Here is a 20,150-nt window from a genome sequence, read left to right on the forward strand (position 1 = left end):
ACAGTTACTCATCTTTCTTTGATGACCCACTAATGATGCAATTATCGTCCATTAAGATGGACGACCTTAATGGTTTTTATGGACTCATCAAGCACCATTTTGTAGCTTTTTATATTGACATTTTTTTGTTATATTTGTGGTTCGAACTTCACCTTCTCCATTTCTCATTATTCACCTATGATAAATAAATAAATAAATAAATGTGTGGCTACTTGTATTTTTAAGAGATAAGATATTCTCTTGCCCAAGGTCTTATGAGTATTGTGGGAAAAATATAATATGGATAAAAAAAATTGTTTTGATAAGGAACGGAAGTTAGAAATTAGGTGAAGGAAAGCAACATATTCAGACATGATTGAATCCTAAAGATAAAGAGTGCACTCCTAGTCTGATAGGGCCAAGTGTAGTATTAAGCACATGAGAGAGTCCTATTAAAAAAAAAAAGGGGCATATGAGAGAGTCTATTGAGATTATAAACCTTTATTTGAATACGTATGTGACGGGGGATCTGATGGGTATTTTAATTTTGTTTGATTTGAAGTGAGGAAATTAGTAGTAGGTGGTAAGACTGGTAAAGACGCAAAGTGCATTATTTTAAAACACAAAAATACTAAAGTACCATACGTATGACCGTAACAGAAGCAAAGACAGAAAGAGAGAGAGAGAGAGACTCTCCATTAATGTTTTGGTCAAGTTTTGTTTCCTTTGTTTCTTAAAAAATACAAAAAAAAAACTACCTTCCTTGAGAATAGAAACGCATAGCAACTCAGTCGCAGCTTTATCTTCTTATTACTACTACCTTCTCAATCCTCTCTCCCTCTCTCTATTTCTCTTTCTCTTGCTGTAGACTCTATTTCACCACTATAAACACTTGTTGTTTGTATTACCTTATCCTCCAAATAGGCAGCTCGATAGAATAATAGAATAGTACAATACAATACATACGTATTCGCAGCTTTTAATTATTATTTATCATTACAGCAATCGATTGTATGTTGTGTTTGTAAAATTATGTCTGGAATGTTGTTGAGATCATCATCATGGAACAAGAAGGTGAAGCAAGTGATGTTGATAAGGTCGTCAGTGACAGGGTCAGAGAGATGGAGTCAAGCATCGGGAATCTCGACCCTCCTTCAAGTCCCAATTGGCAATTCGCATCGCCGGCGTGAGTCCTTCATCGGAGTACAAGAGCGTTACAAGTGGGACCACGGTGGTTCTTCGTCTTCCGAGCATAAAATCCGCAGGATTCGTGCTGAGGCCAATTGCCCCCGTTGTTACAACCACATGGATCTTCTTTTCTCCTTTTCTTTCTCTAATCGACACAATTTGATTTCCCCTCCTCCTCCTCCTCCTCCTCCACCGGATAATGATCATCATGAAGATCCCAAATCCAAGACCGGAGCTGGAGCTGGAGCTGGAGCTGGAGCTGTCAATCTTTGCCCTAATTGCAAAACTGCATACTACTTCCGCCCCTACGGGATGTCTCCTCTTCAGGGCAGCTTCGTTGAGATTGGGACTAGACCATCCACTAGGAACAACAACAACAACAGTAATGCTAAAGGCGGTGCTGGTGGAGATGACGACTTTAATAATAATAGTAATGATAATAGGGATTCAAATAATAACAATAACAATAGGGTTGTTAGAGATAGATCCTCCTTTTGGGACACTTTAAGATCCTACTCCTATGCTACTTCCAATGGAAATGGAGACCCTCCCCCTAATGGGTTGGCTGTCCATACTCCTCCCGGACCCCCTTTTGCCCCCGGGGTTAATGTAATTCGGGCAGCTGGCCCTGCTCCTAAAACTGGTGGTCCCGGCGGTGCAGATAATGGAGGAGAAGGAGGAGAGAGCAGTGGATGGGGAGGGTCCAATTTAGGCAAGGATTTGCCCACGCCCAAGCAGATCTGTGAGGGCCTCGACAAGTTTGTTATTGGTCAACACAGAGCCAAAAAGGTCTGAATCTCTTCTTCCTCATCATGCTTTCTTTTCTTGCTGTTACTATCACATTTCCCACTTCCTTAATTTCTTAATCATGTTTTTCATACACCCATTCATTTTCCTCAACACTTGAACATACACACTCCAACACAACTGAGACAACACTTTTGTTGTTGTTGCAGCACATGCATGTAACAAACTCTTCTATCTCTTATATTCAACACATTTAGGTGCAGTTCAGGACACTTGCTTTCTTCTTTTTCATTACTTCTTTATTCTTTATCCTCACTATTTCTCTGGAATAGAATAACAATAACAATGCACATTTACCCAATTCAATTCTTTTTTCTAAAATCTTAATTTTACTTTCTCTGAAACTTATTCTATGGATGCTTTATGTTTATACTGCAGGTTCTTGCTGTTGCTGTATATAATCACTATAAAAGAATATATCATGCATCCCTTCAAAAAGGGTCAGTTTTTATTTTTATTTTTTATGATATACATATAATCTGGAAGTCATTCTGATTTTTATTCTCTTTTTTGAATGGGAACACCTTTTTCAGCACCGGCAGAATGTTTTTATAGACTTTTATAGTTGTTTTGGGTTGATCTAATAGAATGGAAACATTGGATTTTAATACTAGGTCAGGAGCAGAATCAGGAATTCCAGACAAAGTAGATGATGACGATAATGTGGAACTAGAAAAGAGCAATGTGCTTTTGATGGGCCCAACTGGCTCAGGTTTGATTATAACAGAGCAATGTTCTTCTGTGACATCCACTGAAAACCATTGGCGGCCTACACATGATTTATTTATATCTGCGTGATCAAACTGCATTTCTAACTTACATATTGTAAAAACAGGGAAGACATTGCTTGCAAAGACATTAGCTCGATTTGTGAATGTGCCCTTTGTCATTGCTGATGCAACAACATTAACACAGGTAGGCCTATTTCTCATTGACGTATTGATTCTAATTATTGATTAACATGAAAACATGGAATGATGGACTAACAAACTTTAAAAGTTAGCATCAGGTCAAGGCTGTGTTTGTACTTTCATGTTTCCTTCAGCTTTTTATAATTATTTTCTTTCAGAAATAGTAATTATTCATGCATGTTATCTATTACTAATTGCTATGGGAATTTCATTGGAATAGGAAATTTCGCATACTAGTAGATGGCATTCACGTACTCTGTTATTACTTTAATTATTTTCTCTGGCAACTGGCTACATTATTTTGGGGTGTGGAATTATTCATTTACTTTTTATTTATTACCATTCAACTATAGGATGCAATATTTTTCAAAATAAAAAAACTATAGCAAGCAAATGCTGACCTTTTTTTCTTTCTTTTAAATTTTTGCAGGCAGGTTACGTGGGAGAAGATGTTGAATCAATCTTGTATAAGTTGCTTGCGGTATGCTTCACATTTTGCATCTTCAGATTTCAAACTGAAATTCCTTTTTAATCAATTTGAAATCATATATTGTGAGCATTTTCTTGTTCTGGGAGTTCTGCAAACATCTCATGATCTTTACAATATTTTGATTGCATAACAATTACTATCTATTTAGTTTATTAAGAGAGGAGGTTGTTGAGGATATTGCCTTCTTACTTGAGATGAATATTTTCTGTGTGAAGACTTTGTATCAAATTTCTAAAGGAAAAAATTATTTTTTCAAACTTTTTTAAAGCTGAGATTAAAAATTTTTTGCTTGGGGCTATAGATTCTTTCCTTTTGTTCTGCTGACATGAAAGGGAGTGTTCCCAGTCTATATGGGTTGTGTGATCATAATGTAGAATAAAATTTCACTAGACCTATCCTCAGTCTCTGTTCCTGATGCACTTCCTAGCCCTTAGAGTTGCATATTAGGCTACCCATCATAATTGCTACACAGTGGGTTGTTCTCACCACCTAATGCATGACCTCTGACTTGCCATTCAACAACATGTCTTGGGATAACTTGTGGAATTCTGAATTTGCTCAGCTGCATGATTTTTGTATGTCAATCCTTTGGCTGATATTTGGTATGAGGCATTATTAGTTATTACTTAACTAAAAAAGAAGAAGATTATATTTGGTGTGAGGTATCTTTCTATTGTATGTTGCTTGTGCACTTGGGTTGTGCCTCCGTGGTATGTTTTAATATTGGCTCATAAAAAAAGTGGTTGCTTAATGTTACATTTTAAGTAACCTGTGATATGCTCTGGGTTCTATGAGTTCCTACTGTTTAGTTTGGTTGTACTTCGGTTTGAAAAGTTTACAATTTGTTCAGAATTTTCAGGTAGGAATAGGCATATTTTGAAAATAGGAACTTGATCTGTTCTATTTATTCTAGGGAGTTGGATTTGAAAGTTCTCATCTTAGAAGGCTGAGAAGAGGAGATGCATGAGCTTGGTTTTGAAGGTTCTCACCTTAATAAAATATTTTCAGGAAGAATTAGGCTTCTTTTGAAGACAGGATTTGGATTGTGTTCTAGACAATTCTAGTGGAAGTAATAAGAACCCACAAAGGTAAAATGGCCAATGGTGGACCGCCTATCAAAAAGACTACTAGCACAATCAGCATTACTAAAACTTGTCACATATAAAGAAGTATAAGGCTTGTGTAACAATCTTCACCCAAGAGCGCCTTTCAGATTATGCAAGATATGACAAATAGCTTCATAGTGAGGTTGAAGATGAGCATTCATATGCTAACCTCACCAATTGTATAAGTAATAATAGGACCATTTGCAGTAAGTTAAATCAATTTCCCAATCAGCCCTTAGTATTGACTGACATCGGGAAACAAATCACCTTGCTGTCCATTAAGTTTAATAGTAGTCCACAGAAGTATCAATAAGAGATAAGGTCTCTGGATATTCAACACCATATGTCTTTGTAAACCCTTTTGTTACTAATAACGCGTTAAAGTGCTCACCAAAACCATCAAGGAGGTAATTAACAGTGTAAACCCAATGATATCCTATTGTTTGGTTCCCTGTTGGAAGAGTAGTGAGCTCTGAGGTTCAATTCTTGTGAAGAGCAACTCATTTTCTCACCCATAGCAAGTTTCCATCAAGATGAAGACAAAGCCTACTCAAAGATGAGGAAATAGAGATAGAGGACATGGTACAAGCAGAGAAATAAAGACAAAGTGAAACATGATTATTGGAAAAAAAAAAAAAGAAGAGTAATAGGATGTTGAGTACAAATACATTTATCTCATCATAAAGAAATAGCCAAATCATTAGTGTCCGAAAGAGAGGAGGATGGAGTAGGGACATCAGACAGAGAAGATGTAGTAGAGAGCTAATAAGAAACAACACATCTATCTAGAAATTGCTTCTGCAAAGGATTTATAGGTTGGGAAGCAAGGTAATGATATTCGAAGAGTAGGAGAAGGGAAGTAAAGATGTTCTCGTGCATTCTAGGGTTGGATTGGTAAGCTCTGATACCAAGTTGAGTTGTGAAATACGAGATATTAGATTTAAAAGAGAAAAAGTGCAGGAAGTAAATCCAACAATCTGAATATAATCATTTTAAGCAGAAGAGTATTTTTACCGTAATCTGGTGTGGTGATAATTACTGTTTTAGCCGTTTAAAAAGTCCCACCCCCTCAAAAAAAGAAAAAGAAAAAGAAAAGAAAACCTTTGCTCATACTAACGTTACTGCAGCTTTTTGCTCTGTTTTTCTTAATTTTGAATGCTATAAGTGTTCCTTCCTTTTCCCCCTTTTATTTGTATAACATCTTCAGTACCTTTCAACTGGGTGCTTTTTTTTTTTTTTTGAATGATGGACTAACAAACTTTAAAAGTTAGCATCAGGTCAAGGCTGTGTTTGTACTTTCATGTTTCCTTCAGCTTTTTATAATTATTTTCTTTCAGAAATAGTAATTATTCATGCATGTTATCTATTACTAATTGCTATGGGAATTTCATTGGAATAGGAAATTTCGCATACTAGTAGATGGCATTCACGTACTCTGTTATTACTTTAATTATTTTCTCTGGCAACTGGCTACATTATTTTGGGGTGTGGAATTATTCATTTACTTTTTATTTATTACCATTCAACTATAGGATGCAATATTTTTCAAAATAAAAAAACTATAGCAAGCAAATGCTGACCTTTTTTTCTTTCTTTTAAATTTTTGCAGGCAGGTTACGTGGGAGAAGATGTTGAATCAATCTTGTATAAGTTGCTTGCGGTATGCTTCACGTTTTGCATCTTCAGATTTCAAACTGAAATTTCTTTTTAATCAATTTGAAATCATATATTGTGAGCATTTTCTTGTTCTGGAAGTTCTGCAAACATCTCATGATCTTTACAATATTTTGATTGCATAACAATTACTATCTATTTAGTTTATTAAGAGAGGAGGTTCTTGAGGATATTGCCTTGTTACTTGAGATGAATATTTTCTGTGTGAAGACTTTGTATCAAATTTCTAAAGGAAAAAATATTTTTTCAAACTTTTTTAAAGCTGAGATTAAAATTTTTTTGCTTGGGGCTATAGATTCTTTCCTTTTGTTCTGCTGACAGGGAAGGGAGTGTTCCCAGTCTATATGGGTTGTGTGATCATAATGTAGAATAAAATTTCACTAGACCTATCCTCAGTCTCTGTTCCTGATGCACTTCCTAGCCCTTAGAGTTGCATATAAGGCTACCCATCATAATTGCTACACAGTGGGTTGTTCTCACCACCTAATGCATGACCTCCGACTTGCCATTCAACAACATGTCTTGGGATAACTTGTGGAATTCTGAATTTGCTCAGCTGCATGACTTTTGTATGTCAATCCTTTGGCTGATATTTGGTATGAGGCATTATTAGTTATTACTTAACTAAAAAGAAGAAGATTATATTTGGTGTGAGGTATCTTTCTATTGTATGTTGCTTGTGCACTTGGGTTGTGCCTCCGTGGTATGTTTTAATATTGGCTCATAAAAAAAGTGGGTGCTTAATGTTACATTTTAAGTAACCTGTGATATGCTCTGGGTTCTATGAGTTCCTACTGTTTAGTTTGGTTGTACTTTGGTTTGAAAAGTTTACAATTTGTTCAGAATTTTCAGGTAGGAATAGGCATATTTTGAAAATAGGAACTTGATCTGTTCTATTTATTCTAGGGAGTTGGATTTGAAAGTTCTCATCTTAGAAGGCTGAGAAGAGGAGATGCATGAGCTTGGTTTTGAAGGTTCTCACCTTAATAAAATATTTTCAGGAAGAAGTAGGCTTCTTTTGAAGACAGGATTTGGATTGTGTTCTAGACAATTCTAGTGGAAGTAATAAGAACCAACAAAGGTAAAATGGCCAATGGTGGACCGCCTATCAAAAAGACTACTAGCACAATCAGCATTACTAAAACTTGTCACATATAAAGAAGTATAAGGCTTGTATAACAATCCTCACCCAAGAGCGCCTTTCAGATTATGCAAGATATGACAAATAGCTTCATAGTGAGGTTGAAGATGAGCATTCATATGCTAACCTCCCCAATTGTATAAGTAATAATAGGACCAGTTGCAGTAAGTTAAATCAATTTCCCAATCAGCCCTTAGTATTGACTGACATCGGGAAACAAATCACCTTGCAGTAAGGTCTCTGGATATTCAACACCATATGTCTGTGTAAACCCTTTTGTTACTAATAACGCGTTAAAGTGCTCACCAAAACCATCAAGGAGGTAATTAACAGTGTAAACCCAATGATATCCTATTGTTTGGTTCCCTGGTGGAAGAGTAGTGAGCTTTGAGGTTCAATTCTTGTGAAGAGCAACTCATTTTCTCACCCATAGCAAGTTTCCATCAAGATGAAGACAAAGCCTACTCAAAGATGAGGAAATAGAGATAGAGGACATGGTACAAGCAAAGAAATAAAGACAAAGTGAAACATGATTATTGGAAAAAAAAAAAAAAAGAGTAATAGGATTTTGAGTACAAATACATTTATCTCATCATAAAGAAATAGCCAAATCATTAGTGTCCGAAAGAGAGGAGGATGGAGTAGGGACATCAGACAGAGAAGATGTAGTAGAGAGCTAATAAGAAACAACATCTAGAAATTGCTTCTGCAAAGGATTTATAGGTTGGGAAACAAGGTAATGATATTGGAAGAGTAGGAGAAGGGAAGTAAAGATGTTCTCGTGCATTCTAGGGTTGGATTGGTAAGCTTTGATACCAAGTTGAGTTGTGAAATACGAGATATTAGATTTAAAAGAGAAAAAGTGCAGGAAGTAAATCCAACAATCTGAATATAATCATTTTAAGCAGAAGAGTATTTTTACTGTAATCTGGTGTGGTGATAATTACTGTTTTAGCCGCCTTCAAAAAGTCCCACCCCCTCAAAAAAAGAAAAAGAAAAAGAAAAGAAAACCTTTGCTCATACTAACGTTACTGCAGCTTTTTGCTCTGTTTTTCTTAATTTTGAATGCTATAAGTGTTCCTTCCTTTTCCCCCTTTTATTTGTATAACATCTTCAGTACCTTTCAAGTGGGTGCCTTTTTTTTTTTTTTTTGAGCGTGTGTGTGAATATCAATTCACTTTTGCTCCAATTTCATCTTATATTTAAGCTTTATATTTATTTTGTAAAATTCAATATCAAAATGCATCATCTTTAGCCGTTCAGCTTGTGCTTGTTTATTATCATCAGTGGACTAATATTGTCATGCTTGTCCTTTGGCATTTAGGCAGCTGAATTCAATGTACAAGCAGCTCAACAAGGAATGGTCTATATTGATGAAGTTGACAAGATAACTAAGAAGGTTTTGTGACTTTTTTGGCTTCACAATAATTTAATTTAATGTGTAGATACTTTTATGTCTGAATTATTCTCACTTTTTTGTCATTTTTTAGGCTGAGAGCTTAAACATTAGCAGAGATGTTTCTGGTGAGGGTGTCCAACAGGCACTATTGAAAATGCTGGAAGGAACTGTGAGTCAATTGGTTCTACACTGCATTCACTATCTTCAGTTTTATCTATTATGTTACTTGTTAAAGATAAATCTTATTTATTTATTTATATATATATATCTTTTAAGATATAATAGCCGGGGGAGTGGTATATGAATCCTGGATGTCTTTGTTGGAAACACCAGGAAGTGCCAATTGGTTAAACTACAAGGCTCTTGGCACTTATTAAAGATAAATCTTTTTGGATGAACTTTTGAGCGTTCTGGTTCTGGCTTTTCTAGTTTATGCATTCTTTTCAGTGACCTTTAGAATCATCAACACATGAGAATCACCTATAAATGTCATAATGTCATATAGTGCAATCCAGTTTGCATTTTTGGCCCTATAGGTTTCTCAAACTGTATGCACAGTATCAAGCATCCCTCTTGTGATGCTTATGAAAGTATGTGAGGAAGAAGTTTATCTTTTTTTGATAAGTAGTATGTGAGGAAGAAGTTAATGGTATAGTAATAGAATTCCTTGTAGTTATCTGAACCTTTTGAGATAGGCTAGCAAGTAACACATCGTGGACAGAGTATATCTGAAGGGGTTCCTTGGAAGAGGTGTTAGGTAGAGAAGACTCTTGTTTGAAATGAACCAAAAAGTATCTTTATTTAGAAGGGATAATGCTCTATGGGGGATGGGGGATTGAAGAACCTGGTAAAGCAGTTTGAGTTTATAAAAAAATTCATTAGAGAGTAACTCTACATCAGAAATTAGTGGCTTTATATGGTTGGAAGCTACTAATTGGAAATTTAGAGTCCTATCTGGAGAGTAGTGATAGACGGTTGGAGAAATATTTGGTTGAGACAGTTTAATGTGGGATGAAAGGGGCAAGGCATGAATTTGATGATTTTCTTGAGGAGAGTTGGTTTTCAAACCATGTTGCGTGCTTAGAAAGTGCCTCATATACTTTTCCCAGTTGAGAATTTTTACTTTTCAAATGGGTCTTAGTTATGCAACTGATTGCGGCTAGATATATCTTGTTGGTGATGGTGATGCTGCCATAGTTTGGCATAATTGTTTTGTTGGAAAGTTGAAGTGCAAAAAGGTCTTGAAAATCTTCTTGATAAAGATGATGATCTGATTGCTCACATAAATGCCTAACAGCAGAAGATTTATTACTCTATTCCAATAGCAGGAGAAACCCACCATTAGAGTAAAAAGAGTGTTTTAAGTTCAATTAATTTGGAATAAAGATCTTTTGATGAGTATATTAACAGTTACATATTTAACTATAGAGACTTAATTTGAAATATTAAAATGGAACTTATAAAAAAAAAAAAAAAGGAATAAAATGATGATGTGCTAGGTCTTAATCCCAAGTCAGCATTCCTGGTTAGGTTTTCATCATGCTAACTGCAAATAGAATCGCATAGCTGCTGAAAATTCTGCCCAGAGTCTTGCAACTCAACTGGCACCTCTTGGTGTTTCCAATGGAGATGTCTAGGGTTCAAAACCCCCCTCTCCCATTATTGCTATCAAATTTATTGAATATAGCTGCTGAAAATTATGTAGATTCCTTCCTCTCAAATTGAAGGTGGTCCTAGCTGCTCCGAATAGTATAGGATGAGGACTGTAATGTTGAAACTACAGAATTAAGACCTTAGGGTCGTGAGACATAGCAAGAGACCATATATAGTGGCCAGTAACAGAATTATACCCAAAGATGAAAGATCGTCTAAATCCTTAAGGATTGGGTTTGGCAACATGGAGGGGGAGGGCTGGGAACCCCATCTCTTGTCCTCATCCCTGCCAAGTTAAATGCCATTGAGTTCTAGCTCAAATAACACCTTCTATTCTTGCAAAGAAGAGTGGATGTTGAGGTTGTGGGTTCAAGATCCACTGGGTGCATGTGTAATACTTTAAAAAATCCTTGCCAAGCTTATTGTGCACATCCCTTTCTTGCAAGAAACAAAGATCCCACCCTTGGCCCTATCCCCCTTAAATATGTAATCATCAATGAGTAAATTAGTAAAATTATTCATATAATTAGCTATAGAAGGAAATTTCAAATAATATCTAAATGAAGTTAAATAAATATTAATAAGCAATCCAAATTCCAAACTAAATGAAGGTCATTGGGGTTTTAGATATTTAAATTTATACATGCAGGTTTATTTTGGTATATTTGCATAAATAAAGAGTCCCCCATTTGTTCGGTTTCGTTTGTCCACCATTCCATTTTGGGATGTCCCAAATATTGTTCACTTTGAAAAGTCAATGCTCCTTTTTTATTCAATTTATTTGTGTTTAAGTTAAGAAGGGTAAGTTTGGGAACTAATAAATTTTTTATTTCAAGGCGATGCATTAATTAAAATTTCCTTTAAAGTTGGATTAATATTTCCTTTAAAAGTTGGATTTTTCTAAGGTGGACAAATAACTAGGGATAGAGGTCTTTCCTCGCTTTTCTTGGGCATTAAAGTCTAGTTACTTCCCTCCCTCCCCTTCTTTCTTTAGATAATCTTCACCTTAATGTAGTACATGGCAGGGGTGGATCCCTGCTTGGTGGCTCTAAAACCCTATCGAATATATGCATAGTTGCATACCCAAGTTCGAACTTATGAGGCTACAACATAATGCTCCACCTTGCTTTGACAAGGGAAGGAGGTGCCGGTAGAAGTATTGAGTGTATCATATAAGGTGCATGCATGATGTAAAGACACTTAAAATAAGATTTTTATTAACTATGCTAGATGATTAAGGATCTCAGGTGTGGTGTGGGGACCTAAAGTCCAAAAGACCTATTAAGTGGTGTGAGGTGAGGGAAAACCAAATCCTAATTGAGTCCCACTTTGCCTAGGTAGGGGGAATGTCCTGCACCTTATATGGAGGCCTTGGATTCTAATTGGTATGAGGCACTTTAAAACCATAAGGGGCAACTTGAAGCGGACAATATCATGCTTGTGATGAGTCGAGGTGTGACATGGGCCCCTTTCAAATGTGAACCCTATTGTTGAAACTTTGGTCTTTAAGCTTTCTCTTTCATGAGCCTCTCTTGTAGTCACATCCCTGCTATGTACTTGCAATGATTATATTATTATTATTATTTATTTGCATTACAGGTTCCCTCATAATTTAAACTTAATATTATATAAATTTTGTTTTGGCTTATATGTTAATGTTTGTAGAAGGAATTTCTGCATTCCTTTTTATTTGTCTCTTTGTTCATAATAATTTTTTTCTTTTAAAATATATTATTTACTTGTTATGTAATTGTTAGCATTATGTTTGTTATTATTCTAACAGTAGAATAATTTCTTCTTGTCTAGATAGTTAATGTTCCTGAGAAGGGAGCAAGGAAGCATCCAAGGGGTGATAACATACAGGTATATGAGGCCTAAATATGTCCTTTTCTGCCTTCTCATAAATTATGCTATCTGTTACATATATTTCTTATGGTAGTGATCATTCTTGCATTACCTAATTAGAATCTAGGTTCTACTGAAGCAAAATCTATAGATTGTTAATTCCTTTTGGTTACTTTTTCTTAAAAAAGAAAAAAAGAAAAAAGAAAAAAAAAATCCAATGAGTACAAGCTCAAATGCAACCTCCTTCCTTTGTAAGAGCATGGTGAGGCATTCATTGGGTGTATGTTTAATTTACCAATAAAAAATTATAATATATGTATGTATTACAGTCTAATTGATTCTAGGTATGCTCTCTCTCTCTCTCTCTCTCTCAGTGTTTTTTTTTTTTTTTTTTTTTTTTTGGGGGGTGGGGGGTCTGTGGGACCACGGGTGATACACATTGTATATGGTGGCAGGGTGCATTTTCAATTTTCCATGTATCACTGCTTTTAGCTTTCATGACAGTGCCAAAGCCAGCCAACTACTAGGATATTATACTTTTAATATTGGTATGCGAATAGCTCATGTAGTTGACGATGGGTAAAAGGTATAAGTCACTGCCAAAAATACTAGATTGACATAAATGGCTGCATAATCAATGAATGATTGGATGGCTGCCATAAGTAGGCACTCTTTTTCTTCTGTGGAGGACTTCCTAGACTTATGCAATGTCTTTAAATATTGTGGCTGCCTAGTACACTACCTGTTTACAAGGGGCCTCACTTTTGTTTTATGGAACCAGTGAAGGAGCACTTGTTTTTTTCAGCTTTTTGTTAGGGTTAGTCATATCATGCCTTTTCCTTGAGAACTAGTTAAGGCAATGTGTAGGATAAGCCTCTTCCTTATGATGAAAGGAAGGAGTCACCCTAAATGACTTTTTCTTACCGGAAACAAATCTCTCTGCATTTGTCTTCTGTTCTCCCCAGAAATGCCTAGGCCTCATTTGGAATACTATAATTAACACTGACTATTCTTAAGGAATATCTATTCTATTGTTCGGTTGTGTCTGTGGACTATGCCTAGGGCACATTTGGTTGTAGACTATGGTATTCATCTTGTTTAGAATCCAATGGGTGACGTCGAAGGCTGTTGTTGATCTCCTAGCTTGTTGGTAAGGAAAGTTTGGGTGTTATTGCAATGGTGTTGTTTTGATGGTTGTTCCAAATTGTTTGATGCGGTGCATTTGGCAAGAGAGAAATAACAGGAGCTTTGAGGATTTTGAAAGGTCATTACTATATCTGATTTTTTTTTTTTTTTAAGAAATTTATTGGATTGGATGTCAGTTGTAGGATGTCATTCTATATTTTTAGTTTGTGATTTGATGGGTGTTTGTAATTTGTGTGTTTGATTGTATTGGTCCCATATTGTATATTGACTGTATACTTGGGTGACTTTTTTTTAGGTTTGATAAAATTTCATTACTCATATATCAAAAAAGTTTATAAATAGGTGTATTATAGGAAATTTGACTTAAATATGATTTCATTTCACCATCTCATCATGCTGTCCCAAATTGTGGAATACAAATCCAAGGTTATATTCCAATGTTGTCACCAAACAATTGAATGGTAATAGTTACTCTATTCCACCTTCTTGTATGCCTTGTAATAATGATTCCTATTCCCATGCAATTACTACCATTACGGTGTACCAAATGAGCCCCTAGTTTGCACTTATGTGAGTGAATATTACCAATTTTTTAGGTTAGCTATTGCTTTGGTGATATCATCTTACATTCTTGTATATGATTGCAGATAGATACAAAAGATATCCTTTTTATATGTGGTGGAGCATTTGTTGATCTTGAAAAAACCATTTCAGAGAGGTGATTCCTTCAAGTTTTCTGTTGCAAAATTAATCAACCAATTATCTCTCTCTCTCTCTCTCTCTCTCTCTCTCTCGTTCTTATAGTTTTTTAAGAGTGTTCTTGACTATGAAATTATTCATAACACTAAGCAGGCGTCAAGATTCTTCAATTGGTTTTGGAGCACCTGTTCGTGCAAATATGAGAACTGGTGTAGTAACTGATGCTGTTGTGACATCATCCTTACTTGAGTCGGTGAGAATTAAGACCCTTTAAAGTCATTGACATGGGAATTTAAAGTTTGTATTTCCATTTATATATTTAGAATTTTTGGCCCGTCTATTATGAAGTTCATGTACTCATAAGAATGAAAGTTGTTTTTTTTTGCACCTTCAGGTTGAAAGTGCTGATCTTATTGCATATGGTCTCATACCAGAGTTTATTGGCCGTTTTCCAATTTTAGTTAGTTTGTCAGCTTTAACTGAGGACCAACTTGTTCAGGTAATTCTGCATTAGACTTTATTATGGTTTTGCTTGGATTTTTAAGCCATGTAATTGAATGGTTGGAACTCATACTTTGTGTTCTTTCCTAGGTGGGCTTTTATTTATTCAAAGTCTTATATTCCGTTTGGTCGGAGGATGGAAAAGTGGGAGGATAGAATATATTTTATTTTTCTCTCAAGGAGTTTGGTTGGGAGATTGGTAAGTGGGGAGATAAAAAAACTCGTTTGTTTGAGGAGATAAGTGAGAGGATAAAAAAAGAAGATTGTATATAATTACTCTCATGCTCCTATTATTATTATTTTTTAAATGTATTTAATTAGAGAGAAAAATTAGAGTTGGGGTATAACTAAATAGTGGGGGAAAGGGTGGGGGTAGAATGGTAATTACCGTATGTCCCCTCTCTTTCCCCCACATTTTCTATCCATTTTTTTTTTTGGGTTGGGGGGGGGGGGGGGGAGGGAATAGAAAAGTGGTGGACCCAGGGAGAAAATTCCCCACCCCCAAAAAAATCACCCCAACCAAACACACCCTCCCCCTTTTTCTCTCCTATTTTCTCTCCCCTTTTCACCCTGATCAAATAGGCCATTAGGGAGAAGTAATGCATGCTAATCATTTGAAAATCAATGTAAATCATCTTTCATTTCATTATAATGTATTTGTTTGTGAATGATGTTGAAATTGTTCACATATTTGAAATAGTGAATGATATTGGATGCTTGTGAATATTTGGAACATATTTCTCTCTATTTGGCTATTCATTCCAGCCTAATGAATTAAGTCTGAACTCTAAATGAACATTATATCTGACACCAAATTTTTATTTCATAACTATAGTAATTATTTTGTTGAGGACCCATAGCTGACTCCAAAATTTTGGGACTAAGCCTTGGTTGTTGTAATAAAGAGGATTGTTAGAGCTGTGATGTTCTGGACTTCAATTGTATCTGTGAAGTGGAAAAGCTGCATTTCTTTTATTATCATATGTTATCAATTTTGGGGCCAATGATGAGAAATTGATCTTTTTATCAGATGTTGTGGCTTTTGCATGTTTAAAGTTTAAATGGAGATGGGCAGGCCACTGCCGTTTTTTTTTTTTTTTTTTTTTTGGATGAATAGCTGCCATTGTTTCAATAAATGGACAGTGTATTCCTCATTTTTGGAATATCTACTAAATTTCTTTTTTATTGTTGTTCTGCAGGTTCTCACGGAACCAAAAAATGCTCTTGGTAAGCAGTACAAGAAATTGTTCAGCATGAACAATGTAAGCATTTTGCCTATGCATGTTTTGTTATGCTCTCTCTCTCTCTCTCTCTAAGCATGTAACTGAATTTGAGTGTGGACATTTTATGTCAAACACATGAACTTTCTCCTAATTACAGGTGAAGCTACATTATACAGAGAAGGCACTGAGACTGATTGCTAAAAAAGCAATGGCTAAGAATACTGGTGCCAGGGGCTTAAGGTCCTTACTGGAAAGCATTCTAACCGAAGCCATGTATGAGGTATGCAGTTGTTGATTGCTTTGCTCTTGCTGAGGCTGAGGACCTTGATTACCATGAAATCATATGAATGCTTGTATGTTTCAGATTCCAGATGTTAAGATAGGAAATGATAGAATAGATGCTGTTGTGGTTGATGAGGAGTCGGTGGGCACAGCAAATGCCCCTGGATGCGGAGGGAAAATTCTTCGTGGAGAAGGTGCATTGGAGGGTTACCTAGCTGAAACCAAGTTGAAAAATTCAGCGGTATGAATTCATACGTGATTATGCAGGGACCTGTTCCCACCTTTGCATTTGTCTGAGATTCTAGGATTCTTTCTTCTAATCAATATCAAAGGTGTGATAATCCATACCTTTGCATGCACACATGATTATCTAAGTTGGCTTTTAGGAACAGCTTCTGATTATCACTTGTTAGATCACTTGGTTACCCTGAGAGTACATCCTTGCCCATAGAACAATAGATAAAGGTCGTACCCAGAGCACAAACACCTCACTTCTGTGGCATTTGGGAGTAGTGATTGGTAGGCAACCTTACATCCATTTTTTTTTTGGAGATGTTGATTTCCAGACTTGAACCTACGACCTGTTACTTTTGGTGGAAAAAACCTGCCATAGAACACTAGACGATTTCTATAATCTATCAAAAAAAGATGATTTCTATAAATACAGATTGATGTGCCAATGAGTTCTGGCTCAAATGACTCTTACAAGAATGAGATGGAGGGGAGATCATGGTTTAAGATCCTTTGGGTGTGTATGTGATTTACTAAGAAGAAATGTAAACAGAGACTGATGACCCAGTTTAATCTAGTTGTTTTAGGCCCTTGACCTGATTTTGCAGCACTGGTGTTCTAGAGTGAGTTTGGTAATTATATGGCCTGGCTTTACTTGTTTGCAGGATAATGTTGAACTGGCGGAGGGAGAGTTGCAGGAGGGTGAATCAGAGCTTTCATCAAGAGCCATGAGCATGTAACATTATTATAACCATAATTGTTGTTAGGATGTGCAAATTTCATTTTGTTATTTTTTTAATTGTAAATCACATTCATAGTTTGGTGTAATTATCCCCTTGTAAAACAGCATAGCTTCTGGTTCATTTGCAATGAATTAGAGGGAAAAAAGATAAAAGAAAATTTAGCTTTGCTGATGTACACAGCAGACTGTATAAAATTGTTGCATTTGAGGAAGGGGTTTAGTTTGAACAGATTATTTTTCTGCATCATCTTTTCAGGTTCTATTTTTTTGATGTCTTTTAGACGCGCTGTCAAATTAGCTTTATAACTTTTCCAGGTGTCTTGTCTGTGTAGTCAGTAAATCTGGTTGCCAATACGGGATGAACAGAAGGAAATTCATGGTGTGTTTTGTTGCATGGGATGGAGAACAGGCAGGAAGACATCAAACTTCTTTATTGGGGATTTCTTACCAGATGTGAAATAAGACCAGAAGTCGGTAAAATCAACTTTTAGCAGTCAAAGACTTAAATGTTTTAATTAAGTACCCTATACTTCTAATAAGTAATCAATAAAACAAGTCCTTATATTAGCGCTCCAGTCCAATCCAAACAATTCTTAGATGAGTGGTGTTTATTACACATTCTATCTTTCATGAAGTCACCATTTGAGTTCAAATTGTGTGCGCAGTTGTGTGAAATAGAGAGGCCTTACACACCATTCCATTTTGCACTAAAGCTCACACAGGCCGAAGTGACGGGACAATAAATTTGAACTTCAATTATCTTTAATCAATACCCTCAATTTAACTACATGAGATTAATTTAAGGTAATTACACTAAATCTACCTGTGGTTTGGGCGAAAATTATTTTGTTTACCCGTAGTTTGAAAAGTATCACTTAACCCACCTATAATATGTTTCGTTTGTTTTCCATAACCCACCTCAACTAAAATTAGGGGTAAATACATATTCTATCTTTCATGAAGTCACGATCTGAGTTCAAATTGTGTGCGCGGTTGTGTGAAATAGAGAGGCCTCACACACCATTCCATTTTGCACTAAAGCTCACACAACTCGAAGTGACAGAACAATAAATTTGAACTTCAATTATCTTTAATCAATACCCTCAATTTAACTACGTGAGATTAATTTAGGGTAATTATACTAAACCTACCTGTGGTTTGGGTGAAAATCACTTTGTTTATCCGTAGTTTGAAAAATATCACTTAACCTACTAGTGATATGTTTTGTTTGTTTTTCATAACCCACATCTGTTAAAATTAAGGGTAAATAAATATTTTTGCTCAAATTTTATGTCTCTCTCCTCCCAAAAAAAAAAAAAAAAAAAAAAAAAAAAAAAAAAAAGAGCACAAAAATGCAAGAGAAACAAGATTAAAAAGTGGTATTGGTCTCTCTCTCAATTCACATAAATTTTGAACATGAAGAACATACCCAGAATTATTATTATTTTTTTTTATTTTTATTTTTTCACAGTCCCAAGTTCTCTCAAATTTTCACATCAACCATATAACTATAAAAGAAATCAAACTCTTCAATCTTAGTCTTAAACACCCGTTTGGCTCAACTTTTAGTAAGTCTCTCATCTTTACAAGAACCTCAACAACATAAATCACAAAACCCAGAATTTCTTTCTCCTTCCCAATTGAAAACAAATCAAAAGTTTCAACCTTTACACAGCAATATAAAGCTCAAATAGCACAAACTACAATACCCATTATTTTTTCCCTTTTATTTTCTTGGAAACCAAACAAAGAGAGAAAATTGAATAATGGGTATGTGTTAAACCTCAAAAAAGAAAAGAAAAGAAAAAAGAAGAAGAAGAAGAGAAGCTTACCAACATACAAGGACGATTTGGAGAAGAATTTAGAAAAGCCAGGTGTTTGATATGGCTGTGGTGAGATTGAGATTGTGAACCTATAACCAAATTCTCTAAAACCCAAAACCTCTATCTTTCTTTTCTCTCTATTGTGAACCCATAACCAAATCCACCAATAAACACTGGCCACCATGATTTCTGCAAAAAAAATAAAGCAAACTCAAATGCAAAAACCAACAAAACCCACAAATGGTGACACAAAACCACCAAATGGAGAGCCACAACCCATTAATGGCGAGAAAATTTGTAACCACTTATCGAGAGCCAGAACCACCGTGACAAGATGAAACCACTGGGTTGGGACAGGTTGAAAAAGAGATATAAAAACCATGAAGAGCATGTTGATCTCACCACAGGTCTCTCTCTCGAAAAGTTTCTAAGTTTTGGGTGTTTTGATTCGCGTTATGTTGTGTTTTGGGGTTAAGAGGTGTTTTTGTAACAGCTGGGCTTAAGGTGGGTTACGAAGATTGATAGAAACATATCACAAGTGGGTTAAGTGATATTTTTCAAATCATGGGTAGGCAAAGTGATTTTCGCCATAACCACAAATGGGTTATGTGTAATTACCCCATTAATTTATGATAGTTTTCTGTTTATCTTACCTGACATGAACACCACCACAACTTGTCTAATGCTTTAACGGAGTGCTCTAACATTCCATTTCGTTAGGATGTGGATTTTTATTGGACTTGATTGCTACAATTGAGAAACATGTTTGAGTCTTAATGGAAGTTCTTTGAAGGTATTGTTGTTAAACATTACCTATTAAACCCTTTTTTTTTTTTTTTTTTTCTAAACCTATTAAACATTAGTCACGCATGTCCTCCAATTATATATCATTCTAAAATAGTCCTCCACACAACAATTCATCCTCCTCCAAAAAGGGGTTTTATTAAAATAAGTAATAAAAATGGCACTTAGACAGAAAAAAAAAAAAAAAGAAAAAAGAAAAGAAAAAGAGGCACGCCCTTCGTAAGGGGTCTTCGTGCCTAAGTTGTGAGGATTCTCAGCACTTGACCCTGAGTTAAGCCCATGATTACATGAGTTCATTATCCCCTGCGTATCAAAGCCCTTAACATGCATCCACAGTATTCATGTTATTGGCACCAAACATCTACTTTCGGTATGATCATACCAAAACTATTACTTACAAGGTCATTGATATTTGATAGATTCACGAAAGATTTTCGATCACATGAATACAAGATCATTGGCAACGATGATAACATATGAAAGGCATAGCCACTCGCACAAACATG

The 20,150-nt window shown here is 35.5% G+C and overlaps 1 protein-coding gene across 2 annotated transcripts; it reads left to right on the forward strand.

Moving 5' to 3' along the window:
- The first annotated feature begins 688 nt into the window (after nt 1-688).
- LOC112016309 (CLP protease regulatory subunit CLPX3, mitochondrial) lies at nt 689-17,264 on the forward strand. Of its 2 annotated transcripts, none has more exons than XM_024048839.2 (15): nt 689-1,956; nt 2,353-2,414; nt 2,589-2,686; nt 2,810-2,889; nt 3,316-3,366; nt 8,621-8,695; nt 8,787-8,864; nt 12,155-12,211; nt 13,987-14,057; nt 14,192-14,291; nt 14,433-14,537; nt 15,739-15,801; nt 15,920-16,042; nt 16,127-16,285; nt 16,941-17,264. In XM_024048839.2, exons 1-15 carry the CDS (start codon nt 1,012-1,014, stop codon nt 17,013-17,015), a joined length of 2,142 nt encoding a protein of 713 aa, XP_023904607.2. In that variant the 5' UTR covers nt 689-1,011; the 3' UTR covers nt 17,016-17,264. The 2 variants fall into 2 exon arrangements, with proteins under 2 accessions (XP_023904607.2, XP_023904608.2); XM_024048840.2 differs by lacking the exon at nt 3,316-3,366 and adding an exon at nt 6,091-6,141.
- The last annotated feature ends 2,886 nt before the right edge of the window (nt 17,265-20,150 follow it).

This window comes from Quercus suber, unplaced genomic scaffold (assembly GCF_002906115.3).
Source record: "Quercus suber isolate HL8 unplaced genomic scaffold, Cork oak 2.0 scaffold_769, whole genome shotgun sequence".
In the NCBI taxonomy this organism is placed as follows: Eukaryota; Viridiplantae; Streptophyta; class Magnoliopsida; order Fagales; family Fagaceae; genus Quercus; species Quercus suber.

Excerpts from the sequence above, each read along its gene's own strand:
- LOC112016309 (XM_024048839.2), top strand. The coding sequence starts at position 1,012 with ATGTCTGGAATGTTGTTGAGATCATCATCATGGAACAAGAAGGTGAAG. Across the intron at positions 3,367-8,620 it reads TCTTGTATAAGTTGCTTGCG|GCAGCTGAATTCAATGTACA; the intron begins GTATGCTTCACA and ends TTTGGCATTTAG. Across the intron at positions 14,538-15,738 it reads CTGAGGACCAACTTGTTCAG|GTTCTCACGGAACCAAAAAA; the intron begins GTAATTCTGCAT and ends GTTGTTCTGCAG.